General features: G+C 52.7%; 1 protein-coding gene across 2 annotated transcripts in view; it reads left to right on the forward strand.

Annotated features, from left to right (window-relative positions):
- CELSR1 (cadherin EGF LAG seven-pass G-type receptor 1) overlaps positions 1 to 27,348 on the forward strand; it is a 132,887-nt gene that overhangs the window by 27,366 nt on the left and 78,173 nt on the right. For both annotated transcript variants that reach the window (XM_074326582.2, XM_074326581.2), the window contains exon 2: positions 23,173 to 23,811. In XM_074326582.2, the coding sequence (XP_074182683.2) occupies positions 23,173 to 23,811 (639 nt within the window). The remainder of the gene's footprint in view (positions 1 to 23,172; positions 23,812 to 27,348) is intronic.

Here is a 27,348-nt window from a genome sequence, read left to right on the forward strand (position 1 = left end):
TGAACTGCCAATCTACTTTTTCCGTTAGATGGCTTATCTTTTATTGATGTACATTTCTTCTTTATGTATTTATAATATGTTTTTATATTTTTTTGGCTTGTTGCAAACTTTTTTGTTATTTTGATTTTTTCTTTTACCTCGATGGCATCTTTTTAATTCGATGGTATGAGTATTAAATATTTTAGTCGGGGAAACGCGATCATTTTCATTTATGGCCTCTGTGTGCCTCTTTGAGCCCCAGTTTCTATTCTTTAACATACGGACAGTCCCACTTACCTCACAGGGTTGTTTGAGGATGAAATGAAGGAATGGGGTCTAGGGATCAGCCGGTCACCCAGCCTCCGGCCTCTTGGGTATTTCTTGCAGGGAGCTGACCACAGCTGGTTGAGTTTGCTGTCATTGGGTCTCTCCAGCAGAGCACTGGTGGCTCCACCACCACGGGGCGATGGAGGAAAAGGGAGCCCCAGGCTGAGATTGTTGTGAGTAATGTCCCCACCTGACAGACAGTCATTAGGCAGCAGACACAGCTCCTGTCCTGCAGGCGTGGTGTCCTTTCAGCTGCCCTAGTACATCTGGCAGGAAAGGTTCCCTGGAAGCAGGTCTGTATCTCCCCTCACAGGCTCCAGCAGACGTGTCTGGAGTCAGGCAGCAGAAAGCCTGTGGTGACTGACCACCCTGGCAGGCTGGATTCCTGGGCGCAGGACACTGTTCCCAGGGGAGCAGGCTCCATGCAAGTCCTCTCCCTGCAAGCGCCAGAGGCCTCCCTCCCTGCAAAGCCACTGACAGGCATCAGGAGAGAGCCTCTGGGGTGTGTGGGGACAGAGATAGGGGCGTGCCCTGGAGTCGCCCTTGGAGTCCAGCCTGACCAGGGCCCTGGGGGTGTGGGGAAGGCCCCTAAGCTCCCAGGTGTACACTCCTGTGCAGCTCGTGCTGCCCAGGGAGTATTTTAGTCAGTCGGTCCTGTACTTCCTCATATGGAGAGTGCGTCTCTCACACACAGTGTGTTCCTGGTTTGGGCCTAGGATGCTCGGTACTCAGTGTTGTAGGGGGAAACGTCAGAGCAAAGCAGGAGAACATGGGGATGTGATTGTGGGGCTTGGGTATCACTTACCTGATGACTCTGGCTTTGTCACTTAACCTCTTGGAACCTTGATGTCCTCATGTGACAAACGGGGAGGGGTTGTCCCTGTTTCATCCGTGTTTGTAAAACACCCAGCGAGGTGCTGACTCTGCCGTCTGGGCTCCAGAACTTTTCCGTGTCACTAGTGGCTTCAGTAGCTAATTTCCCAATAAAATATCCTGTTTTCTCTAGAGTGGTTTTCTGAGAAGTTGATAAAATATGTAATGAGCTTCGCCTGCTGCTTTAGGATAAGCTGGGACCACACATGCTCCCTGGGCAACTCCTGCAATGAGAGATGTGTGATTGGTCCTCGTTTTCTCTCCAAGTTAAGGAAGCTCCTGATTGTGCCAGAGGATTAAAAAAATATTCTCCAGTTCTTTTCGGGAGTTACTCTCTGAGTTAATGGAAATATGCATTCAGGTTTTTCTCATCGGAGATGTTCACATATCAAAGGAGGCTGTTTGATCTTAAAAACAACAGTTTAGTCCTGCCCTTCTGGGGTGGTCTCAAAACCATAAGTATGTGACATGTGAATGGACTGGCTTTCAGCCCTGCCAGGCCACCTCCCGCCCAGTGTGCACCCGGGGACTGCCCCACTGTGTAATGGGGGAAGGTGGTCATGAGCCCGCCGCCGGGACAATTTCCAGTCGTGTTCTAACACCGGGCTTTCTGGGGACAGGTTGGTGAGTTTCATTCTGCACTTGGAGGCCGCAAGCCACCCAAAATATAGACTGGGTATCGTTACGAAGTACACTCCAGGAGAAATGGCAGCCCACGAAGGGCCGCAGAGCCCTTGTTGTAAATCCCCCCAAAGATCAAACAGCACAGGTGTGGGCCCGCTCAACCTCTGTTCTTTTGTGACAAGTGATGAGCGTCATTTACGCCCCCTTTGGAAGCTGGGATCCGCGTCATTTTGCCGGTGGCCTTTGTGCTGGGCTCCTATTCAGCCCGCCCCATCATCTGAATAAGCCGCCGCTGTCATTGTCCCCGAGGTTACTCATCAACTGCCTGCCGGCCCGCCCGCCTGCAAGGGGCTGCCCGTTTCCATGGTTACCGCCTCCACTGTAAATGTGATCCCAGAGCCTTGGGGGAGGGGCTGCAGCACCTCCATATAAAAGGGCCTCTCCATTAGGCTGGTGAAACCCTGCACCAGGTTTTTGCTGCCACGTTATGGAGAACTTGCCTTGTGTCCGTTGTGTCCCATGGGGGCTGTGAGCCCAGTTTTCCTGTTAGAGCAACACTGGGAGGGCTGGCTGGGCTATGGGCTGTGGGAGAGGGCCTGGGGTGGGGTTACAGCAGGAGAGACTGGTTCCCGTGGGAGATAGGCATCCTGGGGGCCCGGTGAGTTCTGGGGGAGACGGGACTGGCCTTTGGCTTTGGGGAGGGGATTTGCAAGCAGTGGAGGGTGTAGAGGGAAGCTGGCAGAGCCATTGGCTTGGGGTGGAGGATGCTGGGAGATGACCGGGCAAGGGTGGAAGGGCCAGGGGCGCTGTAGGAAGCGGATTCGATTCAGTTTTCAAAGTTCCTGCAGATTATTCCGTCGTGGAGGGTATCGATGGAGGCCTGGGTATGCCCCATTTGTTGCTGTTAGAACAAAGTAGTGACTCTTCCTTGGGACCAAAGGGTTTGGGTGCATGTGCCAAGGCTGCTGGAAAATAGTTGTGTAGAAGTGGATTTGCTGCATCCAAGGATGCGGGGTGTTTAACTTTTGGTCAAATTACCAAATTGTCTTCTAAAAGCGCATGCCTAGTTGACATTCCTGTCACGGGCTCCGAAATTTGTTAATCTCTCTTCCCCAAGCTTGATGCTATCATTGTCTCAAACGTTTGCCAATCTGATGGGTAAAAATAATCCATTGTTTAGTTTTCACCATTCTCTGATTCCTTTGAGGTAGGGCTTCTTTTCAAATGCTTATTGGCCGTTTGTGTTTCTTCTGCGGCCTGCCAATTCCTAGTCTCTCTAGCTGGTTTCTGGTTTGGAGTTTAGCATTCTCGACCCCAGGATCTTAAGTGTCCCATGTTTTAATTTAATGTTTCTTACAGTCTTACCTTCCGGTCATGAAGGCTCTTTAATTTGTTGTGTTAATTTTGGGGGGTAATGGTGTGTGGTAAAGCTTTAGTTTTTCCAGTTGTCTCAATGCCTTTTCTTTGCAGAATCTGTCCCCCTCTCTTTGAGATGCCACCTTTGTCACAAACTACGGAGGAAATGTCTCTCACTCTCCCAAGTAACTGTTCCGACCCCACACCTCTGCACCTTTTCATTACTGTGTAGTACCTCGTGGCTTGTTCTGAAAGCTAGGGGAGCATATTTTCCTCCAGTGTTCTTTTTTATAATTTTCTTGGGTTGTTCTTATGGATTTTCTCTTCTAAAGTAATAAATACTTTATAAAGGTCTGTTAAATTTTTTTAAAAAATTCCGTAGGAATTTTGGTGAGAAGTTTCATTGTATTTATGGATTACTTTTTGTAGTGGGTTGAATAATGGCCCTCCCACAAAGAAATCTACCCAGTGCCTGCAGATATGACCTTCATTAGAAAAGGGGTCTTTGCAGAGATAGGTAAGCTGAGGGTCTCAAGAGGAGATGATCTCAAATTAGGGGCCCTAAATCCAGTGACAAGTCCTAAAAAGAGGAGAGAAGACAGAGAAGGACGAGTGAGGACTTCGGCAGAAACTGGGGTGATACAGCCAGAAGCCGAGGACCGCCAAGGACTGCTGGCCACCCCAAACGCTGGGAAGAGGCAGGTGCTCCTTCAGTGCCTCCAGAAGGAACCGTCTGTGCCGAGCCAGCCCATTGGTTTCAGACGTCTGGCCTCCACCGCTGTAACAGAATAATTTTCCATTGTCTCACGCCACCCAGTTTGTGGTAATTTGTTACAGCAGCTCCAGGGAACTAATATACCTTGGAAGTGGTATCTTTGCAACATTGTTTTTCTCTCTAGAAACATGGTATGTTTCTTCATTTCTTAGAGTCATCTTTTATGCGCTGTAGTAAAATTAATCCCGTTCTCCACATACAGATTTCATTTTAGGCTTATTTCTAGGGATGTTACGGGTTTTGTTGATGTCGCAAAAAGGACTCTTGTTTTCAATTACATCTTTTAACTGGCTTTTGCTGGATGTTGAAAAGTAATGACTTTTTGTCTGTTGATTTTGCATCCAGCCACCTTCTGAAACTGTCTTAATTAAAATAATTGTTTAATTGATTTCTCCAGGAGAGCTGTCATATTGACTCCAGATAACAGGTGTTTTTTTTCCTTTCAGCTACTGTCCCGTTCTCTTTTTCTCCCCTGTCTTTGTTTGTGGCCAAGGGGATTTCACCCTCCCCGACCCTGTGCAGCCCCTTGCTCGTTTGCTCACCAGCAGGATTAGGGTCTCCTGGGCTCACTCTGCACCTGAGACCTGCGGTGGCACTAGTTGTTGTCAAGGAGGTAGCTCACTTCTGGCAGCTTGTGAACATTTATGTTATTCATTCACTCAATCAGTATTCATTTAGTATCTTCCATTTGCCAGACATTGGTCTAGATGCTGAGTGTGCAACACCGTACTATTAGGTTGGTGCAAAAGTAATTGCGGTTCTTGCAATTATTTTTAACCTTTTAAAGTACAATTACTTGTGCGCCAACCTAACAGCAGTCTTAGCCCGTGCAGGAAAGCAAGGAAGAAACAGATAGAAACCTAATGCTGCTGTTATTATAAATAACATAAGATATGAATAAGAACACTGCTGTTATTCACAGATGCTATGGTTACATACAAGGAAAATCCAAAAAAAAACATTCAAATAAATGATTAAAATTATAAGTGAGTTCGTAAGGTTGCTGGATACTTGGGTAATATACAAAATCAAATGTGTTTCTGTACACCAGCAGTCAATGGGAAATGAAATGAGATATGTTATTTTTAATAGCATAACAAGATCAAATCACCAGAAATAAATACAATAAAAGATGGGCATAAAACTATAAAACCTGATTGAGAGAAACTCAGGAAAACGTAAATAACTGGGGGTTTAACCATGTTCGTGGATGAGAAGGACTCAGTATAGTAAAGATGTCATTTCTCCCTTCACTGTTGCATAGATTCAGTGTAATGCTAACCAAAACCCACAGATTTTTAGGGGAAATTGAAAAGACTGACAAACTGATTCTAAACTTTACATGTAAATACATATAAGATTTATATGTAAAAACATGTACATTTATGTGTGTAAATACATGTTAATGTACATATATTTAAATGTATACAAAATTATATGTAAATTTTATATGTAAATGAATTGGCCCGGAAGAGCCAAGGCAAGGTGGGACACATGTCTGCCAGTAGCCAAGGGGTTGCCAGATAGGCCAGTGGAATCTACTAGAGAGCCCAGAAAACAGACTCCGTGTGTTTAAAAGTGTACAAGATCAAGGAATAAGGAATAAAGACATCACAGGCCTGAATTACACTTCATGACGATGACTCTGTACTTGCCTTTTTTTTTTCTGAATATGCTTCATTGTGAATATCCTCTTTTGACGTGTCTTGCAGTTTACTAACCTTCTTATCAGCTGGGCCTAATCTGTTCTTAAACCATCTAAAACCGGCACGTTCCGTTCCCAAGGGTTAGGGTCCTGTGAGGTGGTCGTGAGTGGTTCTCCCAGGCACCTGGACACCCAGAGGTCAGGTCACCTCCGCGCCCAGTTTATCGCTCTGTCCCTGAACAGGTGCTCGGGTCCAGCACACTTTCTAGATGGGCCACTCCATCCCTGTGGGCAAGAGAGAAATGTACACAGACAGAGACGAGGGTTTGCCCTGGTGGGGGCGCCCAGCAGGCCCCGGGCTGGGCAGGATTTGGTTTCGCCTGTTCTATCATATACTGTTTTCCCCCAGAGAAATGTCCAATGTTTTCTTGTTTATTATGTCTACCTTTTAATTCTACATCCTATTACTGAGAGCTATTTCTAATCTGGAAGAAAGTACATCCAGGAAGGAAGAACACAAGCTACTGGCTTTGAAAATCAAGGGGTCAGTTATACGGAAAAGAGAAGCAAACAGGTAATTTTTGTCCCTGGTTGGGGTTAGGCCAGGAAGCCTTTGTACTGGGAATTGAAACAGGACTGCGTTTCTGAGCGAAAATTACATACCCTCCCCGTTGCTTCTTTATATCTGAGGTCTGACAATTAAGTTCGCTAACACCCTAGAAAAAGTGCTGCACACCTCACTGCTGAATATCACTATGGTCACCTTTGAAATACTCCCCTTGGGAAGCTATGCACCGATGCCAGTGCCTAGTCCACCCTTCAAAGCCATTTTGGAACTCTTTTTCTGGAATGGCCATCAGAGCCGTCGTCATATTACCCTTGATGTCCTGAATAGCATCCAAATGTCTTCCTTTCAATATTTCCTTTATCTTCAGGTAAAGAAAGAAGTAATTGGTGGGGGGGGGGCAGATCAAGTGAGTAGAGAGGGTGTTCCAATACAGTTATTTGTTTACTGTCTACAAACTCCCTCACAGACAGTGCCGTGTGAGCTGGTGCGTTGTCGTGATGCAAGAGCCATGAATTGTTGGTGAAAAGTTCAGGTCGTGTAACTTTTTCATGCAGCCTTTTCAGCACTTCCAAATAGTAAACTTGGTTAACTGTTCAGTTGGTACAAATTCATAATGAATAATCCCTCTGATGTCAAAAAAGGTTAGCAACATCATTGCAACAAGTTCGTGACCTTAATTGTCAGACTGATAAATGATGCATGAACATATAGCTGAGACGATGGATGGCCAACACATTTTAAAGGAGAATTTTATAATGAGAAGTGGAACTTCCGTTTTGGAACAACACTAGCCTTTGAGCCTGGACATCTGTCAACAGCACCGGGCACATTTGCCAGCATCATTCCTGGATTGAAGAGGGGGGCCTGCGCCCCTGGATCTGTCCCGAGCCTGGGGAGTGCCCTGGAGGGGACGTCAGGCTTTGGCCATCGTGGATCACGTGGCTTGACTGTCCCCTTCTCTTCCCTCTGCCTCTGCCCAACCTGGTGTCATGACGGTTGGTCCCTGTGTGCGTTTTAACTCAGCCTTGCCTCACATCCCTGCAGTTAACACAAAGAATAGAGTGACTTAAATTTTCTCCTTTTTGCTAGTTTACAAGAAAAACTTAAAAATAAAAACTTTCAGGCTGGGTTTCTTTAGTTCAGTGGTTCTCAAATGAGAGTGAGTTTATTACTCCTTTGCCCCCGCAGGAGACATTTGAAATGTCTGGAGATGTTTTGGCTGTCACAACGTGTATGGGGGGAGGGGTTGTGTTACTGGTATCTCCTAGCGGCCAGTGTCCTTCAATGCAGGGGAGAGTCCCGGGCAGCAAAGCGTGATAAGCTCAAGGGCCTCTGGTGTCGGGGTGGGGAAACCCTGCTTCTGGGGATGTGCGAGCGTGGACTGTCATCTTGCGCTGCTGGCTGTGCGTGTCCAACTTGGCTCCAGGGTTTTGAACTTACTGGAAGAGCAAACCCCTTCATGAGGCAGTGGGGCATGGTGGGCATCAGGGGCCCAGGGGCCCACTGTCCCTGAACAGACATGGGTTCTCATTTTGGCACATCATTAACCAGCCAAGTGACTGTGGGCAAGTCACTTAGCCACCTGACCCTCTGAGGCCTGGTCTATAAAACAAGGAAAATGAAACCTGCCCTGTAGGACCCCATGGAGAGTTCGGATGAAGTACGGGGTGCTGAGGCAGGCCAGGCTGGGCCTAGGGCGGGGTGGGGAGACGGGAGCGGACCAGGGACCGTCTGTGCCTGAGGACTGCCAGATGTGGCACCTGCAGGAGTTTGGTGTGGATTTTTTGGGTGTTTCCAAAGTGAACTCCTGCCCCCCCATGTCTCCAGGCTGCAGCAGGTGCCCTAAAAGTGGCCAAGGTTCACCAAACACAAGGTTCATTCCCTTCAGGTCGTGTCTCAGAGGTATTTTTTGAGTGAAATTGATGTAGGACTATTTCTCTGAGTCCCCAAATGATGGAGGGGACTTTTGAATGAGTGCCAGGATCGTGACTTGTGAGACCGAAGAATGGAAACATGGACCCAGGAGAGGCGAAGAGTTTTAAAAAGAGGAGAGTTCATTGAAAGCAAAGGGTCAGAGCTCCCGAGCGGGAGGGGTTCCCGAATGGGGGTTCCCCGTGACGGAGGCAAAAGCTCTTGCTTTTATACCTTCCCTTGCTTGTTTGGGGAAGGGAGCTGGTGCCTTTTAATGGAATTCATTTACCAGGTTTGTGCTGTTAGCCCATCCTAAAGGGATTAGCAAAATAACCTATCCTATCTATCAGATCTGCCCCGTTTGTCAGGCCAAAAGGAATTCTATGATTAACTTCAAGGTGCTCTTACATGTTGTGCTGGAGCGAAGGAGTGATTTCAAAACCTGGAGTTTTAGGATACGGCTGTCTTTTGTTTATTCCACCAGGGACCTCCCTGTCTACCTAGCAACGTACTAACTAACCTGTCTGAAAATGATTATGGCTCTCGAGTGCACAGGTGAGCGCCTGACTTGTCTCTCACTGTGACATGAAACGTTTAGACCGAGAACAAGATCACTTGGATGGAGGCTGTAGGGAGAGTGTTTCAGGCTCCCAGATCGGTGAAAACCTGGAACGTCTTGGCTCCCGTCCCATCTCCTCCCGGCTGGAAGAGACCAGGACCCTGAGTGCGCTCTGGTGGACATGCAGCATGACGCTGAAAGCAGTCTCCAGAACCGTCTCATTTGGCCTGGTCACCACTGCTAGGGGTAGGGGATGGATGGGGTGGGGGGAGAGCAGGGGAAGGGCTGGCCTTCCCACCCACCCAGCCTGGCAGCGCTAGGTCTGCACCTGCACTTCCAGCCTCCACAACTTGCTGTCCTTGGGACCTGGAGGACACACGGTATAGGAAACATGAGCGTTTCCGGGTACAGACTGAAAGCTGCTCTCGGGCTTATGGGAGAGAAACGCAGCCCCGCGGCCCTGCCCCAAGCACTGGCTCCTGCGGCGCCTCTCTGAATTCAGGGAGGATTTGCAGAGGCCGGGGCGCTTGGACCTCGGCCTCCTTTCTCCGCTGTTAGCCAGCCCCTCACGGTGGTGCCGATGGTGGAGGGGATGTTAGGTCCGGCTCTGCCCTCAGCCGGAGCTGTGGGAAAGCGGTTAATAGTTACAAGTGCCTTGTCACAAAACTCTCACCCCTCCCCTTTGCCACGGGGCCAGGAAGAAGTAACCCCAGATAATGACTGGCTGGCACTTTGGGCGGTGAGCACTGCAGGGATTGGGGATAGCAGCAATTTGTTGCCAATTTCAAGCAAAGAAAGAGCACTTGGGCCTCTTAAGACCAGTCACAAACTCAGTAATTATTCACATCAGCGGAACTAAATTCCTGGCAGTTATTTTTAGGTCATGGTGTATAACCAGTGGGAGGGCAGGCTGGCCCTGGCTGTGGGGTGTGGGCACTTCTGGGGACTCGAGCCGGTTTATCCCTCCTGCCACCGTGACCCCAAATGCCCATTGCTAAAGAGAGAGCTGCTGCGGTGCAAAGGAGGAGTTTCTGGAAACTGTTTCTAGAAACGTTCCCGCTGTGGGGCTGGGGGAGGCGTTTGTTCCCTGTGTCCTTCAGCGCCGTGTCCGGGGCTGTCCTACGCTTCTCCCAGCCCTGCACTGAGCCCCGTCCTGGTGCCTTTCTCTGCACATCTGCCCTTTTGAAGTGCTGGCTGTGGGCTCCGTGATGAAAGCCACACTCACCCTCTCATGCAGGGTCTCTGGTCCCGCTCCCGCTCTCAGTGGGTGGACACAGAGTATGGCGAGGCCAAAAAGGAACACCCACGGAGCCATAGATAGGGGAGTCATACCACTATAGTCTCGCTGGCGGCTGGGCCTGAGATACAAGAAGCAGGAGCCACACGATCCGCAATCTGCTGTCTACTGCTTCTCTGTCAACCAACCTCTCTTGCTAACTGCACTCCACGCTTCCTAGCGTAGCCACAGCAGTTATATTAGTGGCCAGTGGCTCACTGGTTACAGCTGACGGCCAACTAGCCACAGCTGATGGCCATCCAGTCACAGTTGATGGCCATTTACTACCCGAGTGAGCACCTTTCTATGTGAGGCTGAGAGCCTGTAAACTGCTCTCTGGGACTCTGTCCCCACACCCCCCTAACAGTCCCTCTGGGTCCATGCACGTGGGCACATGTGGGGACAGAGCCCCAGAGAGTAGTTTACAGGCTCTCGGCCTCACGTGAAGGGGTACTGGCTCGGGTGGTGATTGGCCGTCGGCTGTGGCCGGTTAGCCAATTGGCCGCTGGTATAACTGCTGCAACTACGGAGGATTGCAGAGGGGGGGCCGAGGAGAGCGGAAGAGGAGAGCCGAGAGAGAGGAACAGAGTCGAGAGAGTGGAGGAGAGTCGTCGGTCGGTCGGTTGGAGGAAAGGCGGACGGCAGGTCACGCGTCCGGTGGGCCCAGCCTCCAGTGAGACCGTAGTGGTATGACTCCCCTACCTATGGCTCCGTGGGTGTTCCTTTTCGGCCTCACCATATCCTGCGTTCTTGTGTGGGGAGCGGGAGCAGAGACCCTGCAGGCCTCCCCGCCTGAAAGATGGCGCGGGCGAGCAGGCCTCCGCGCACGACAAATGGCGCAGCGAGCAGGGTCTCCCGCACGACAGCACACAGGAGTCACTGGCGCCTCTGTGGATGCTCCTCGTCGCACACGTTGGCTCGGCAGCCATGTCCCCCCGACACAACCTGGTGCTTCAGCGTCCCCAGACATCCCCATGTCCCCACCAGCCACCATGGCCCTTGAGGCCGAGTGGGGAGGGCGTGGGCCTACAGAACAGCTGCACAGTGAGTGTCTCGGAATGAGGGCATCCACAGCTTCCACTGTCATCAAGTGCAGGGACATAATAGGGACAGGTACCAGCCTTCACCACAGGCCTTCGCAGCTGCTCTTCCTGCCGCAGTGCCCACTTCCTACTGCAGCTGGAGGTCAGGGCAGGCATCTCCCCCAACCTCCCATCAGCACCCTGACACCCCTCCCCCACACCCCCTGACACCCCTCCCCCACACTCCCCACTCTCACCCCGACACCCCTCCCCCACACCCCCTGACACCCCTCCCCCACACCCCTCACTCTCACCCTGACACCCCCCCCACACCCCTCACTCTCACCCTGACACCCCTCCCCCACACTCCCCACTCTCACCCTGACACCCCTCCCCCACACTCCCCACTCTCACCCTGACACCCCTCCCCCACACTCCCCACTCTCACCCTGACACCCCTCCCCCACACTCCCCACTCTCACCCTGACACCCCTCCCCCACACTCCCCACTCTCACCCTGACACCCCTCCCCCATACTCCCCACTCTCACCCTGACACCCCTCCCCCACACTCCCCACTCTCACCCTGACACCCCTCCCCCATACTCCCCACTCTCACCCTGACACCCCTCCCCCACACTCCCCACTCTCACCCTGACACCCCTCCCCCACACTCCCCACTCTCACCCTGACACCCCTCCCCCACACCCCTCACTCTCACCCTGACACCCCTCCCCCACACTCCCCACTCTCACCCTGACACCCCTCCTTGGCACTTTCCACATTGTGTTTGTGGCCCCGACACCCCCGCCTGGCTGAGGATGCCTTGAGGGCCAGACGGGGCTTTTCGCTTGGCATCTCTAGATCTGGGTCTGGCACACAGAGCTGCACACATTTGCTGAATTAATGATGACAATTTTAATTAGCTCCTTTGAGTTGAGGTTGCTGATTGGATCTTTAAAAGACTTATCACACCAAATCATTTTTCGTTCTAAATGAGTTATAAATGTTGTCAGCTCCAGCATCCTGTGTAGACTTACATCCTTCTCAGGACCCTTGGGGTACTTCAGAGGAACTCCAATTTGTTACATCTAAGTCATCTCCTAACCACTTAATGACAGGATATCTGATATTAGATTAATCTCTTCCATCTGTCCAGACCCGCACCAGAGGCGCCCCTGAGAGAACTTGGAAGCTCGGAAGTGTGTGTGATTGTGTGAGTATATGTGTCTGTGTGCATGATTGTGTGTACATGCACGTGAGTGTATGAGTGATTGTGTATATGAGTGTGTGTATGTGCACATGAGTGTATGAGTGAGTGTGTGCATGAGTGTGTGTGAGTATATGTGTGGGGACAGAGTCCCAGAGAGCAGTTTCCAGGCTCTCGGCCTCACATGGAAAGGTGCTACCTCGGTTATTAGATGGCCGTCAGCTGTAATCAGATGGCCATCCGCTGTTGCTGGGTGGCCATCAGCTGTTACCGGTTAGCCATTAGCCACTAATGTAACTGCCGTGGCTACGCCAGCAGGCACGGATTGTGGCTGGCAAATGGACTGTGGATTGCGGATCATGTGGCTCCTGCCTCCTGTGTCTCCAGCCCAGCCGCCAGCGAGAATATAGTGGTATGACTCCCCTACCTATGGCTCTGTTGTCGTTCCTTTTTGGCCTCACAGTGTCCTGCGTTCTTGTGCGGGGAGCAGGAGCTGAGTCCCTGCATTGCAAGGTGCATGTGTATGTGTGCGAGTACGTGATGTGTGATAGAAAAATATGGTCAATGTTTAAACTTTAAAGAATTTATTACAGTAAAAGACACATTGCCATTAACACCCCCTCACAATACTCCCCTCTCGCTTTGAACACTTATCCCATCGTTCTTGCCACTCTCTGAAGCAGTTCTGAAAGTCCTCTTTTGTGAGTGTCTTCAGTTGCGCTGTCGTGGCTGCCTCGATGCCCTGAGTCATTTTGACTTCGGGGAAGAGCCAGAAGTCACACGGTGCCAAGTCCAGTGAATAAGGTGGATGAGGACACACCATAATGTTTTTATTTGACAGAAATTGCCGTACCAGAAGTGATGTGTGACATGGAGCGTTGTCATGATGGAGGATGATTTACACTTTAAAACACACCTTCTCTCAACCGTAGCTCACACCTGACTGACTGACTGCACTGAACAAGCTGAAACTTGTCACACATTGTTACTAAGGTTCAATGTGCCACTTCCCATATTGAAGGTCCTGCCTTTCCGTTGGATGGCACTTGGCAGCAGTATTTACCATATGTGTTGATCACAACGGAAAGGCTCCGTGTCACACATCTCTTCTGGTACATGGCAACTTCTGTCAAATAAAAACATTACGGTGTGTCTTCATCCACCTTATTTACTGGATCTGGCATTGGACGACTTCTCACTCTTCCCCAAAGTCAAAGTGACCATGAAATGTAAATGTTTTGCATCGATTCAGGACACTGAGGCAGCCACGACAGCGCAACTAAAGACACTCATGAAAGAGGACTTCCAGAGCTGCTTCAGAAAGTGGCAAGAACGATGGGATAAGTGTGTTTGAAGTGAGGGGGAGTATTTTGAGGGGGATTAATGGCAACGTGTCATTTACTGTAATAAATTTTTTTTTATTTAAACATTCACCGTATTGATCACACCTCGTATGCATGAGTGTATAGGAGTGTGTGTATGTGTGAGTATATGTGTGTGTACGGGAGTGTATGCGAGTGTGTGAGTGAGCATGACTGAGTGTGAGGGGGCGTGCTGTGCAGGAGGGCAGGGCGGGAGGCCCTGGCCATGCGCACAGTAGGTGCTCAGTGGAGGGTTCCTCCTGGGAGCCAGGTGGCCTGCAGGGGTAGAGACCCAACTGCCTTCAAGGGCTGACAAGTAGGGGTGGGTGGATACTGGGCCAGGACGCATTGCAGAGAACATTCCGTGTGGACCATGTTTCACTGTGTGACTTTGAACAGTACCTGAAACATTAAGGTATTGAGATTGGGTCATGAAGGGTGTCATTGTAGTGAAACCCCACCGTGGTTCACAAAAGCAGAACACAGTTCTGTTTCTCCCTCTGTCCGAGGGCAGCTGCTGACCGTTCCAGTTCCAGCCCATTTCCCAGACTGTGGGGCCTGTGCATTCACGATGACACTGCATGAGCTTGGTGCGTGCTGCGTCCAGACCTGGATGGATATGGACCGGGAACTGTGCCCGCCACCCGTCTTGGACACGCAGCCTCTGCTCCTCAGCAATTTGGAGACGCACGGACCCAGGGTGTATTATGAAAGAGATGGTGTCAGCCAGCCAGATGTCATTTTCAGCTTCATTTGAGATGCTGCCTCCTCTCCAGGCCCCCCTGGTAATGAGCCAGAGGGAGCTGCCTCACTGTGCCGTGTAGTCTGCCAGCTCATGGGCCTCATCCCGTTAAAACGGAGTTCTCAGCCTTTCTTGAATCTTTCACTCACCGACCTCAGAATAGGCCTTCAGCTCGTTAATTTGAGGGAGGAAGTGGTGGTGGTGCAAACAGAGTAAATGTGAGCATGGAGGGGGTCTTCCAGTAGAACCACATGTGAGGTGGGAAGGAGTTTTTGTCCCGCTCTGAATACTAGAAACCGATTTCGCCATCTGGATGTAGGGGACAGGTCTGAAAGAAAGAAATGGAAAGACTCAACTACAGAAGAGCGTGTCACAAGGCGTAATAAAGATGAGAGAAGAAAGGTGCTAAAATACACGTTTCCCCATTTGCTGACAGGTGCCTGGCACTGGGAGGGCTCTAATTTTTCTCTCCTGCTTCTTCCACTAGAGTTCCTGGTTAATGATCGAAAACCCTGTGTCTCCCCCTTCCAATGTCATGCTCAGTCAGTCTCTTGAAATGTAGGGTTGGAATTTTCTTAGCAAATATTTAACCAGAAAAACAAAACAAAAAAACAAAAACCCCACTTTTCTGTTCTCACTAACAGTCCTGATGTAAGCTGCAAATTAATAGACGTCTGGGCCAATATTTGATCTTTTCCTTTAAAGAAAATGATTCGCCACCTCTTCACTCAGTTGTAGGGAGGGGCCCCTGGAAGTAGCTAAGATGATCGGTGGATGGTTGTCCCCCACTGATGGTGGGGGGCCAGGCTGGGTGCTGCCCCCTCCCCGCCCCGTAGCATGTGGGTGAGGACACTGGATGCTCATTCCAGCATCTCTGATGACCACGTCCCCTGCGGGCAGCACCCCGTGCCTGACCAGAGGGGGTGCAGAGTGAGTGACTGAGAGGCCTTCACAGCATGTGAGGGCAGCTGCCCCCTGGCTCCTGACTTGTGGGGCTAACCCACCAAGGGGTCAGGGGCTTAATATAGTTTTTCAGGGGTGTTTGTATTTCAAAAGTGGTCTCAGTGAAATTATACTGGAAGGAACTTCAGGTCCCCTGAGTGAGGAGACATTGGGGGACATTGGGGGATCAGGAGGGTGGCCTTCTAGTCCCCATCAGACTCTGGACCCTCTGTCTCTTGAGGAAGGCTAAGGCTGCAGCAGCTGCTGCCGTGGGCTGGGCTGGGCTGAGCAGCCATGCAGGAGGGCCGTGTGGATGCCAGGTGCCCCGCCCAGGTCCCCACCACTGCAGCTGGTACACCTGCAGCTCCCTCTCTCTCGCCCCATTCTCCTGGGTTTCTGGGCTGAGGCCCTCGGGGCCCTTCCCTACAGGTACGTCAGAGCTCGGCCGGGCCTGGGAGCCCGGGAACGTTCTGACTTTTGTCTGGCTTCATGCACCTGTGCTCAGTTGTGTTTACTTACCTGGAGGCCAGGGAAACAGTACCTGATGCTATGGGTTCCGGTTGCCTTTGTTGTTACACACTTGCTCTTAAATAGGTACAAATTATTGGTATTAGAAATCCTTGCATCTCCCTCTCCTCATTAAGCCACTGCAGTTAATAATTATTTTCTCTCTAGAAAGCGTTTGTGTAAAGCAGCTGCCAGGTGTCCCTGTGCCATTTCGGGAAGATCATGACCTGTGTCAAAGGGGCGAAGCCTCTCTGGGCCCTAAGTCCCTTGTCACTGGAACAGCAGACTCTGCTCCGGCCCCCTCACTGGGTTGTGGGAAAAGCAGTGGAGACACTAGATTATGAGTCCTGTGGGGGCCGGACGTCCCGTTGTGCTGGGTTTGCTAATGAGGAAATGAGGCAGGGCCGGTTCAGGGCCTGGTCACCAGTGGTTCCCAGAGACGGTCAGAATTTCAGAGGCGCTGCTGGCAAGTGTGGGGGTGGGGGCCAAACCAGGGTCCAGCATGTCATGTCGGAGAAATAGAAACTTCCAGAATTAGGCAAAGCCCAGGGACCGTTCTTAAGCCTGTGCGTGCAGGTGACATATGCAGAGCTCCAGTTCAGGAGAGGAGTGGAGAGGGAGAGATGGCACATGTGTGCGCTCACCTACACGTTATCTGCCCCCCTCCCCCCCCGTAGGGCAAGGGTCACCTGCTGATTTGACCAGGTGGCTGGGGAAGGAGTGCACTGTGGTGTCCGCCCAGCGGGGTGGTGGTGGGTGGCACTGTCTGAGCTGGAGCCTGGAATGTTCCAGACTGGCACCTCCCGTCACTCCCAGATCTGTGGGCTGGCAGTGCGCTGCTTGTGAGTGGCCTCACCGAACCCCGGGCAAGTCCCCGGGCTCCACGGCCAGCAGGCTGGGCTGGGGTGGTGTGTTTGTTAGAAATCTCGTCTTTGGTGCAGCTCTCAGGCTGCCAGCTGCTCCTTGACTCGGCCACGGGAGTGTCCCCCGGGCTTGAGAAGAAGGCAGGGCACTCACTAGCTCTTTTAAATCCCATTTGGCGTTAAATCTTTGCCTCAGGGAACTTTGCCCATTTTCCCAGAACGGGGCAGAAGGGCAGCCTGCCTGGCTCTGGCAGGGAAGCGGGAGGCTGGGCGGGCTCCCTGTCGTCAGAGGGAAGCCCCCGACGTGGCTGCCAGGAGGCGTGGAGGCCCCGGGCCCTGGGCAGGCCCGTCTGGTCTGGTCTCCAGCAGCCTGTGTCAGCCCGGTGCTACAACTATGTAGAGAGGTTAGACTCCTGGATTGTCAGTCAGTGCTTGAAATAACATGAGAACCAGCGAGAGCAGAAGGTTCCGGGAGAAACTCTCAGGTAACCCCACTGAAGCCAGAGGCGGGGTGCTTTCAGTGTGGACACGTGACCCCGCCCGGGTGCCAGGTTTCTTTCACATTATGTAGTTTACAGTATGATCGTGGCAGGAGCATTAGTGCCACCTAAGCAGCAACTCGGGGTTTTCACGGGGAGCCACGGCGAGAAGACGGCTCTGCTCTCACAGCCCTGGTTGACCTCTGACCTCGGGCACCACTTGGTTTTAAGGACATTGTCCTAAAAATGCCTTTTACAATAGTGCCCCCCGCCCTTTGGATGATCTCATGCAAAATAAAGCAAATTTTTATTTGAGTCAATTCTTAACTCTGTTTTCCTTTTTTAAAATTGAGGTGAAATTCACAAAATATAAAATGAGCCGTTTCGAAGTGAGCGAGCGAGTCAGTGGCATTTAGCACACACACAGTGTTGTGTGACCACCACCTCTGTCTGGTTCCAGAACATTTCCATCCCCGCCAAGAAGCCCCACGCCCACTAATAGTCCCCACTCCCCATTCCCTCCCCCACCAATTTGGTTTCTGTCTCGATGGATTTGCCTGTTCTGGACATTTCATATAAATGGAGCCATACGGTGCATGGCCTTTTGTGTCTGGCTTCTTTCACTTAGCACAGTGGTTTTGAGGTTCGTCCATATAGTAGCACGAATCAGTGCTTCATTTCTTTTTATGGCTGCATCACATTCCATTGCATGGAATTACAAAATTACAGTTACAAAATGTAAACATTTTGTTTGTCCATTTACCAGTTGATAGACATTTAGGTTTCCACTTTCTGGCTATTGTGAACAATGCTGCTATGAGCTTTTGTGTACACGTTTTTGTGTGGATGTATGTTTTCAACTGTTTTGAATTCCACCCAAGAGTGGAAATCCGGGTCACATGTTAATCCTGTGTTTAACTTTTTGAGGAATCCTTAACTCTTAAGTGAAAGTTCTTCATCTTGACAAGAATACACTTTGTTTGGGTCGGCCCACAGCTGCTGTAGCTTGGGGCCAGGCTGGACACTTGCAGCTGTGAGCAAACCTTCCTGTGGGGTCGTGGGCCTGTTATATTTCAGCCTTCTGGAAGGTTCCATCCAGTACAGACATGAGGAGCTAGGTCAGGATTGGAGAGGGGTTTCAAGCTCCAGAGCCTGGCTGTCCTCTCTGAGTGAGGCGTGGGCACAACGTGGCACAGCTGGAGGAGGGGACCAGCGTAAGGGTCGTTTAGGTGAAGGAAGATGGGCCAAGGACCTCAGATGTGAAGTGGAAGGTGCATCCTGTAGCCGGGGACTAGGCTTGGGGGCCTGCGGGAGTGTGGGTGTCACCCAAAATAGGAGATGAGCATGAATGGGGTGTGGGGGAGGCATTGGGGCCGGGGGAGCAGGCACCTGGGGGTGGGCTTGAGGCTGGCTGACTGATACCTGTAGGGAGGGGGTGTGAAGACCTCGCCTCCAGCAGGGAAGGCAGTGGTGGAAATGACAGGGGGCAGGATTTGGGTTCCAAACAAGGGGAAGCCCAAGATGGGCTGCTTTGGGAGGTCAGGACGGACCCTCTGTCCCCGTTATCAGGCTGAGATCACAGCACACGTGGGGGCAGGAAGGGGCTGCTGGCTCTGCCCTCTTCATCCCCGGTGCCAGGCAGCGCTGCGTCAGCCCTTTAGTGCCTGGCACGTTGATTGCCAGGTAAACACGCTGCGTGCCGAGAGCAAGTGTGAGTGTCTGGGTGTTGCACAAACATCCAGAGCCTTCTCGGTGGTGGCGGTGGTGGGGGGACTGCAGCGTCTGCTGGCCGGAGGGCCCGCGCGCCTGACACCAGCATTTGCCCCCGTTGTCACCCTGTTGCTGTGAAGTGAGCCCGGCATATCCTGAGATGTGGGTTGTAAGTTCAGCTTTTGTTGTCCATACAAGAGAGAAACCAGACGCCCTCCAGGTAGTAGATCAAAACATTGCACCTGTTGTCTGCCCTCAATCTGTCCTCAAACAAACAACAAACCCACTTCAAAATCCACTTCAAAGTCCCCCGGCTCTGGGCCCTTCCCTGTGAGGCCTGGGGTCACCCTCCCGGGGTGGGGGCAGGAGGACGGACAGGAGCTCAGCCTTTGTCTCCAACTGGCCGGCCCTGTGGATGCAGCCTCAGCCGGCCTGACATCATGGGCTGTGCCAACCGGGGCTGGCAGGGCATCTGCGATAGGAGCCAGAGGGACCTCCCAAGACCACGAGGCACACTGGATGGGGTGACACTCACGGCTAGTGCTCATGTTCCCCCCAACCCTGGCTGCATCTCCAGCTGCCGGTGGCCCAGACTCCCTGGGGTCCTCAAGGCCCCGGATGTTCAGAAACCGGCCTCTGCTCCTCCGTGTCCTCAGTGGACCCTCTCAGACTGGGACACGGTCCTCTGAGCCTCTGTCCATGATCAGTGGGCGTCAGCCCAGCCGGTCTGGGGACCAGCAGTGGTGCTCCTCATGGGCTACGATGAGAACTGAAGGACAGTAACAGGAAAGACGTTAGCGTGGAGTCGCCAAGGGCAGTGATGGAGCCTCGTCCATGCGCAGGCCCCGTCCACGCCGTGAAGACATTTCTCCTGCGTCCACCCCTCCAAGAGCCCAGGAGGCCACACAGCATCGAAGGACACCCACCCGCCTCTACGGCCTTTTCTCCCCACAACCCCCATATTCCCATCTGTCCTGGGTGGAATAGTATCTCCCCAGTTCATGTCCATCCTGGAACCTGAGAATATGGTGACATTTGGAGACAGGACCTGTGCAGATGTGATCAAGGTAAGCTTTGAGATGAGGTCACCTGGATTCGGGGGGACCCAATCCAACGGCTGCTGCCCTTTTACAAGAGGGGAATTTGGACACAGACACCCACGGGAGAAGGCCACGTGACAACGAGGCTGAGATTGGAGTTTTGCATCTACAAGCCAAGGAACATCAAAGGACGGTCAGCAGCCACAGGACCTGGGAGAGAGCCATGGAGATTCTCCCTCAGAGCCCCCAGGGGCATCCAGCCCTGCTGACACCTTGATCTTGAACTGCTGGCCTCCAGGCTGAGAGGATAAATGTTTAAGCCGCCCAAGTCTGTAGTGCTTTGTCACAGCAGCTCCAGGACACTGACACCCTCCTGTTGACCACTGACTTGCCAGGCCTTGCTGCTTTTTTGCATTTGTGCCTGGAAGACATTTCTTCTCCACAGGTGTGACAAACTCCAGCCTTCCTCAGAGACCACCTCCCCACTGCCTCCTCAGGTCATCCTGGCACCACATCTTGAAAATGCATCTCTGTCCCCTGTCCCCTGCGTGACAGCTTCCCCCAGTGTCCCAGGGATAGGTCCTCCTTGAGGTACAGGCTCCACCGTGAGGTGACTCAGATATCCAGCCCAGCCAACTTAAGTACTAAGCAAATTCATTGTCTCTTAGGACCTGGAGTGTCCAGGATGGTCCATGGTCTCAAAAGGGACTAATGGTAAGGTTGATATAAAGGTGCATATTTTGTTTTCCAGTGCATTTGACGGGAGTTAATATTTAATGCTGTTTGCTGGTCACGTCGTCTTGTCCCTGACTAAAGATGTCTGTTCCTGGAATGTGACTTTTTCTTCCTGGGCATTTCTGTGTACTGTGCCCTTCTGAACTGCCTGCAGGAGGGTCCGAGCACTGGAGCCCCCACCCTACCCGGGTGGGCAGGACAGCCCAGAGCACCCAAGACGGTCTGAGCTTTGAGCCAAAAATCAGCATGACCTTCGCATCTTGGGCCAGAACAAATCCATACGTGATTTAAGAATGAACGGGTGTTTCATAACAACTGCCACCAGGAAACAGACAAGCAGTGTCCTATATCCAGTATCATAATGGGCCTTTGCACAGAAAGAGAGCGAGAGGGAGGGAGGGAAGGAGGGAGGGAAGGAGGGAGGGAGAAAGAAAGAAAGAAGACCCACGAAAAAATAGGAAAATGGAGTCTCTGATGCCATTTGTGCAAATGTCAACATTGAGGTTAGAGATGCCACTGGAAACCTTCATTCTTCCTGGGTCCCTCACCCCCCAACCTGGCCCCCATCCTCCTTCCCTCTCTCCCACAAATGTTTATGCAGCAGCTCTGAGTGCCAGGAACTATTCTGGCTGAGACGGGCTCAGCAGGAACAAGACCTACAGGTTCTCAGTCCTCATGGACTCACGGGGGTGGCGGTTGGGGGGGGGCAGATATGAACAAATAAGAATAAAATCAGTCTGTGGCTGCTCCTGTACAGGAATTAAGGTGGGGGTGTGGCAGAACATGGCGGGGGGTGGGGACACACAGAAGGCCCCTCTGGTGCGGGACATTCCGCTGAGGCCTGGATGGCCAAGGGAGCAGCCACAAGCAACGTGGTGCTTCAGGCAGAAGACATGGTGTGCAAAGACCCTGGGGCAGGAATCAAGAGCCGGAGTGACGTGGGCGTGTCACTGTGATGAGGGGAGGGTGACAGGGACAGACCATGTAGGACCAAAAGATAGGGTAAGCAGTATGGGTCTTATTCTGGGGGGTACTGGGGGCCATGAGGGAGTGGCATGATGAGATTGACTTTTTAGGACAACTGCTGGGGCTGCAGCGTGAGGACCATAATGGAGGGAAACTGAGGCAGTTGCAGGTCCAGCCCACGTTCCAGGGGAAGGGAATAAATGCTCCCTCTTGTGTGTGTGGGGGGAGTGGCCCTCTTGTGGGGGAAGAAGGGCCATCTTTGAGGCTCTCTGTAACATGTGCTTTGCCGTTTCCTTTGCCTTCATTTATTTTTCCTCATTAGTTGTTAGGAACCGCCACAGGCCCTTTGCATGTGAACTGCAGACACAGCCTGGGATGTTGACTTTGTGCTGTATTCAGAACAGCCCTTACCTTGCAGGCCTCTGGGTCTGATGCCGGCCTTCGAGTGCCCTCCCCATACAAATACTGTTTTCGTTGTCTAAATTCAGCCCTGCCAGCTCATCGTGAGGAGTAGATGTGCTCGGTGCCTGGCTCAGAAGCCATGCGTGTTACTGGGGCGGGAGCCGGGCCTCCCTCCCTCCAGCTTCTGTTCCTGGGCATGAAGCTTCCCTGTGTCTCAGTTTTTGTCCTTTGTCCAGTGGATGTTGCCAGTTTTCTCAGAATCCCTCAGAACTTCAGGTTTGCTGTGGCAGTTGCACAAGCACCTGACGTGTTATGTCTCCGAAGTTGTTCTGTCTCTCCTCTGTTTGGACAGGTTATGTGCTCTGAGAGGGGTGGGGAGGGGGGCTTTACAGGCCAAGGGCTTACAGGCTTGCCCAGGTGGCTCCGTGCCCATGGAAACTGGGGGCGCAGATGGGGCCACATTGTGGGGAGAGGAGGGAGGGACGGATCAGAGCTGTGGGGATGTAGAATCTGAGCAGACTCAGGAGGATGCGACTTCGTCAGGTTTTCTCAGGTCCCTTGGCACATTTGAGGCAGGGCTGGGAGATGGGTGAAGGTCTCCTGGGCCGGGGGGGGTCGCACCTGTCGGGGTGCCAGGAAGGAAAACCCTTGGGGCTAGCCCTTGGATAGCTCCTCTGATTCTGGGCTCAGAACTGATGGTGTGCTCAGCTCTGTAACCAGAATATTCTGCCTTTTCCCATCTCAGAATCCTAAGTGCCTCGTTTCATGACTTGTTTGTGTTGGCTGAGGTGTAGCGTCACCTTTGTGTGTCTTTGTAAAGCAGCATGTGCTGTGTCTCCTGTCCTGGGCATGTAGAGATGAGTAGGACGCAGCTAAGGGGAGAGAAGCCTTCAGTACAGCATAAGCCAAGGCCACACCTGGGCGGGACCGTCCTGGGCCATCGTGTACACCTGCGGGCCCCTGGGGGCCAGGGACATGGGCGGGATTGGGGTGGGTCTCCTGGTGGCTGGAACAGGTGCAGGGGTGGTAAAGTTGGGCTCTGTGTCCTCGCAGGTCTGGAGCAAGCCTGTGAGGTGGGGGTCACGGGGGCCGGACCATGGTGGTCATGGGATGTCCTACTGAGCGGTTCGGGGTCCCCTGGGGCGTCTGAGCAAGATGTGTGTGAGGGGAGCTGTGCTTTCGGAAGCCAGGTGTGGAGGGAGAGGACTCGGGGCCGGGGAGTGGGGGGCCAAGGTGGTGATCACGGGTGGGGCTGGGGCCCCTGTGGGCGGCCTCCCAGTGACCCCCCCCATGTCTTGCAGATGGTGTCCACAGCGTCGTGGCGCTCTGTACCCTGCGGGTGACCATCATCACGGACGACATGCTGACCAACAGCATCACTGTCCGTCTGGAGAACATGTCGCAGGAGAAATTCCTGTCCCCGCTGCTGTCCCTCTTCGTGGAAGGGGTGGCCACAGTGCTGTCCACCACCAAGGACGACGTCTTTGTCTTCAACATCCAGAACGACACGGACGTCAGCTCCAACATCCTGAATGTGACCTTCTCTGCCCTGCTCCCTGGCGGCGTCCGAGACAAGTTCTTCCCCTCAGAGGACCTGCAGGAGCAGATCTACCTGAACCGGACGCTGCTGACGGCCGTGTCCACGCAGCGCGTGCTGCCCTTCGATGACAACATCTGCCTGCGGGAGCCCTGCGAGAACTACATGAAGTGCGTGTCCGTGCTCAAGTTCGACAGCTCGGCCCCCTTCATCAGCTCCACGACCGTGCTCTTCCGGCCCATCCACCCCATCAACGGCCTGCGCTGCCGCTGCCCACCCGGCTTCACGGGCGACTATTGCGAGACCGAGATCGACCTGTGCTACTCCAGCCCCTGTGGTGCCAACGGCCGCTGCCGCAGCCGTGAGGGCGGCTATACCTGCGAGTGTCTGCAGGACTTCACCGGTAGGTGTGCGTCCCCCATGGGCCCCGGGTGGGCACAGGCTTGGTGGAGAGACCTCTGCGTGGCACGAGATTCCCAGCTTACATATAGGGAGGCTTCCGGGGCCTTCATCTGTCCACTTCCCTCCTGGGGAAATGGTCCAAGGGTAGATGCTGGGCGTGGGTGTCTGCCCCATGAAACTTGAAATGATTTGAGAAGTGGCATGTCCTCAGCCAGCAGCCGGCGGGAAGAGTGTTTCCTGAGAACAGCTCCAAGGTCCCTGTTGACCCCAAGGGACTTAAGTCACCATCCTTATGAGAACGGTAGGAGGGAGATTATAGTGTGAGATGCACCTAAAAAATACCTACGTGCATGAATCGACATGCTCTCCTGTTAAGTGGCTTTACATTTAAAGCACTTCATTCCAGATTTCAAGTTTAATGGGTTATCGTAAACAGTGTACCTAGGACAGAAATCATGAGCTGTTAATCATTTGGGTCTCGAAAGACGTTCATGCTTTCACGCCTCATTGTCACTGTAGAAATGACTCATCTTCTCCACCGTGAACGTGAACTTACCTTGCTCGAGACATCCTGACTAATCGCAAAGGGCATTGCTCCAAACACAGCCCACGGTTGTTTTTAAAAAGGGAAAGCTTGCCAAAAGCAGTACAGAAATGCACGTTCTAGCTTTGGTCTTCCATTGCCTGGCACCTAAAATGATGGCCCACTTGTAAAACAAGTTTACCGTGGCCCGACTGTGAACGCGCTGTCTTTTGGAGAGCTGTCTGGGGATCAGGCCGGACTGGATTCCCACTGGAGGTAGCTTTGAGATTCTTCCATCGACTGTATGCTCGTCAACGTGTTTAGTATAAACAGCTGAGAAATCGTTATCTGCGAGTGTGGGACATGGCACACGTTTACCGAGCTTAGGATGGGGGTTTACAGCATTAGTAGGTATTTTTCAAGCAGGAAGAGAGAGTAAAGCTGGGGTGGGGCACAGAGAGGGGAAGGCAGCTGTGCGCGACGCTTTGCATCAGATGAGGAGGAGAAGCCGCCGGAGAGAGGGTGTTTGGCAGCCTCAGGAGACGGGGGTGCGCCCCGGCTTGCTGTGTCTGAACCCCAGCCTGTTTATAATCCGGTGGTGTAGCCACACAGCAAGGAAGGCACTTGACTGCGTCTCGTGCCCTCCCCTCCTCTGCCTACTTGTGGCCACCTGTCCGTCTGTCCTTCCTGTCTGGGTCTGCGTGTTAATCCTGGAGTCCTGGCTACACTGGGGCTTGGTGGTGAGCGGAGAAGGAAGGCAAAGAAGACCCCCCAGGCCCCTTGTCCCTGCCTGAGTTGTGAGGGTGGGGGCTCGGTTGTGCCCGGGAGACCTGGCTTCCCCCCTTAGTTTTAGTGGAGCCGTGCTCCACGGAGGTCACGACTCAGGTAATGGTACGCCCTTCCTTTCCTTCCGCTTCATGGCATGGAGCTGGCCTCTTGGCCACCTCTTCTGAAGTGCCAGGGCCCCCGGGAGGGCCTGCTGCACTCCAGCAGCCACCCACTGTACAACCATTCACTTGCTGCACAAGTATTGAGTTCCTGCTGTATGCCCAGCCAGTGCACACTTCAGACCTGCCCCGGCCCAATCAGTGGGCCTCCCAGGGTTACCCAGGGTCCCTTTCACTGGTCGAGATATAGCAACATGGACCTGGTAGGGGAGACCCCGCCAGCACCCCCCACACTCTGGCAGAAGCCTGGGCTGGGGTCTAATGTGGCCGAGGAGACCAGCTTAACCTCATGGGCCCCAGCAGCAGGCTTGGGTTCCAGAGGTCAGGACGTTGTAAGCTGGGGGGTTGACCTGTTGAGAACTTCCAAAGTTCTCAGATTTCGTTTTCATCATGAGAGTCATTTCTAGAAAAATAATGACCGAGGAATAACCCAGTGTGTCATCGCCAGAAGACCCACCGAAATGTCATGATTGTCATGGGGCTAATTTGAATGTCTTTGGTGCTGAAATTATCATATGTATTTCCCTCGGAGACAGACTGATTCAAATCAGACTGATTATTTTTACTTGGTCCCCCTTCCTCTCTTTCTGCCCTTTTCCCTTTGAAGCCCTCGCTCTCTTGCGTGGAGGTAATTGAGCTCATTTACTCTTGGTGACAGCGTTGCTGTCGTCGCAAGGGTTTTATTACTTGCTCCCTGGTAAGCCGAGCTCGGGCCTGGCGGTTGGGAATTTGGAAGCTGCCCAAGGCGCTGGAGGGCCCTGGCTTCCGGTGCTGCCGGACAGGACACAAGCTGGGCAACGGAAGGTGTCAGTTCATTGCAGAAAAAGCTCAAGGGAATTGATGCTGGAAAAATACTCCTGACAGCTCCCTTGTGTGTTTGAAATCCACTGAGGCCCAAGTACCGAGGCCCTAAGGGACCAGGATTCCCGTCATGGCCAGGGGAAGGCCCTCGCTCTCTCACCGTGTGACTGTGCAAATCAGGCTGTGTGGGCCCCGGCTGGGGTCTGCGACTGACGCTACTCTGCAAGGAACAGGGACAGGGAGACTGAAGGCACCACGTCGTGGGCATGTGCGGGACGCTGTCCGATCTCTAGCTTGGCGTGTGTGACAAACACGCCCTTTTCATCATTCTCGGCCCTCAGTCGTTCAGTTTATAAACAACGTGGCTTTGGTTTCTGTTAAATTCCCCAAATGTGGCCCCGTTCTTCCATCTCCTCGCTTCCATGCCTGCCGTCCCTTGTCATTGCCTGCCTCAGAATCCACCTCAGTGCTGTCCCCAGCTCTGGGAAGTTTCTGGAAGGTTTCCCGACTTTCTTGGTACCGTCCGTCAGTCTCCCTCAAGGCTTCCTGGGTGCCGTGTTTGGGTGCCGGCTGCTGCCGTGGGTGTGTTTCACTTATTTCTATGTCCCTCAGAACAGCAGCGACTTCAGCATGCTGGGCACTGTTCTAGATGGTTCCCCATGTGTTACCTCATTGATCCTCGCAGCAGCTCGATGGCCCCATTTTATACATGAAGAGACAGGTAGGGAACATTAGAGTGTCTAGGTCAGCGGTTCTTGTGGGAGTGATTCTGCTCCCGTGACATCTGGCAATATCCAAGGACATTTTTGGTTGTCACAGCTGGGGGGCTACCGGGTGGACACCAGGGGAGCTGTCAGCATTCTGCAGTGCCCAGGATGGCCCACACAGGTGGTTGTGCCCCCTGTCTTGGGCGGGGGCCAGAGGAAGGGGTGCTGTGAGGGCCGAGGCAGGATTTGAACCCAATGCTCTCGTTTCTGAGCTCAGGCTCAGTTCACCTGTTCACCTGCTTACCTGCTCCTTTCATGGATTACGCAGCGTCTTTTACGGAGTGCCTTCTGTGTGGGGGCACTAAGGCTTAAAGTACAGTGAGATGGGCCATGAAGAGCGGTGTCGCTGACCAGGCCAGTGGCCCCGGGAGAGCGTTTCACTTCATGGTATGTTGTTAGCCGAGGCTCCGGCAGGAAGCTCTTCCTTCCTGGGAGACACTGGACCCAGGCTGATCCAGGGCGAGCCTGCGGACGTGAGTCCGAACCTGGCCCTGCTGCCT

This window comes from Rhinolophus sinicus, chromosome 1 (genome assembly GCF_057876585.1).
Source record: "Rhinolophus sinicus isolate RSI-liver-muscle chromosome 1, RSI-T2T, whole genome shotgun sequence".
NCBI classification, from domain to species: Eukaryota; Metazoa; Chordata; class Mammalia; order Chiroptera; family Rhinolophidae; genus Rhinolophus; species Rhinolophus sinicus.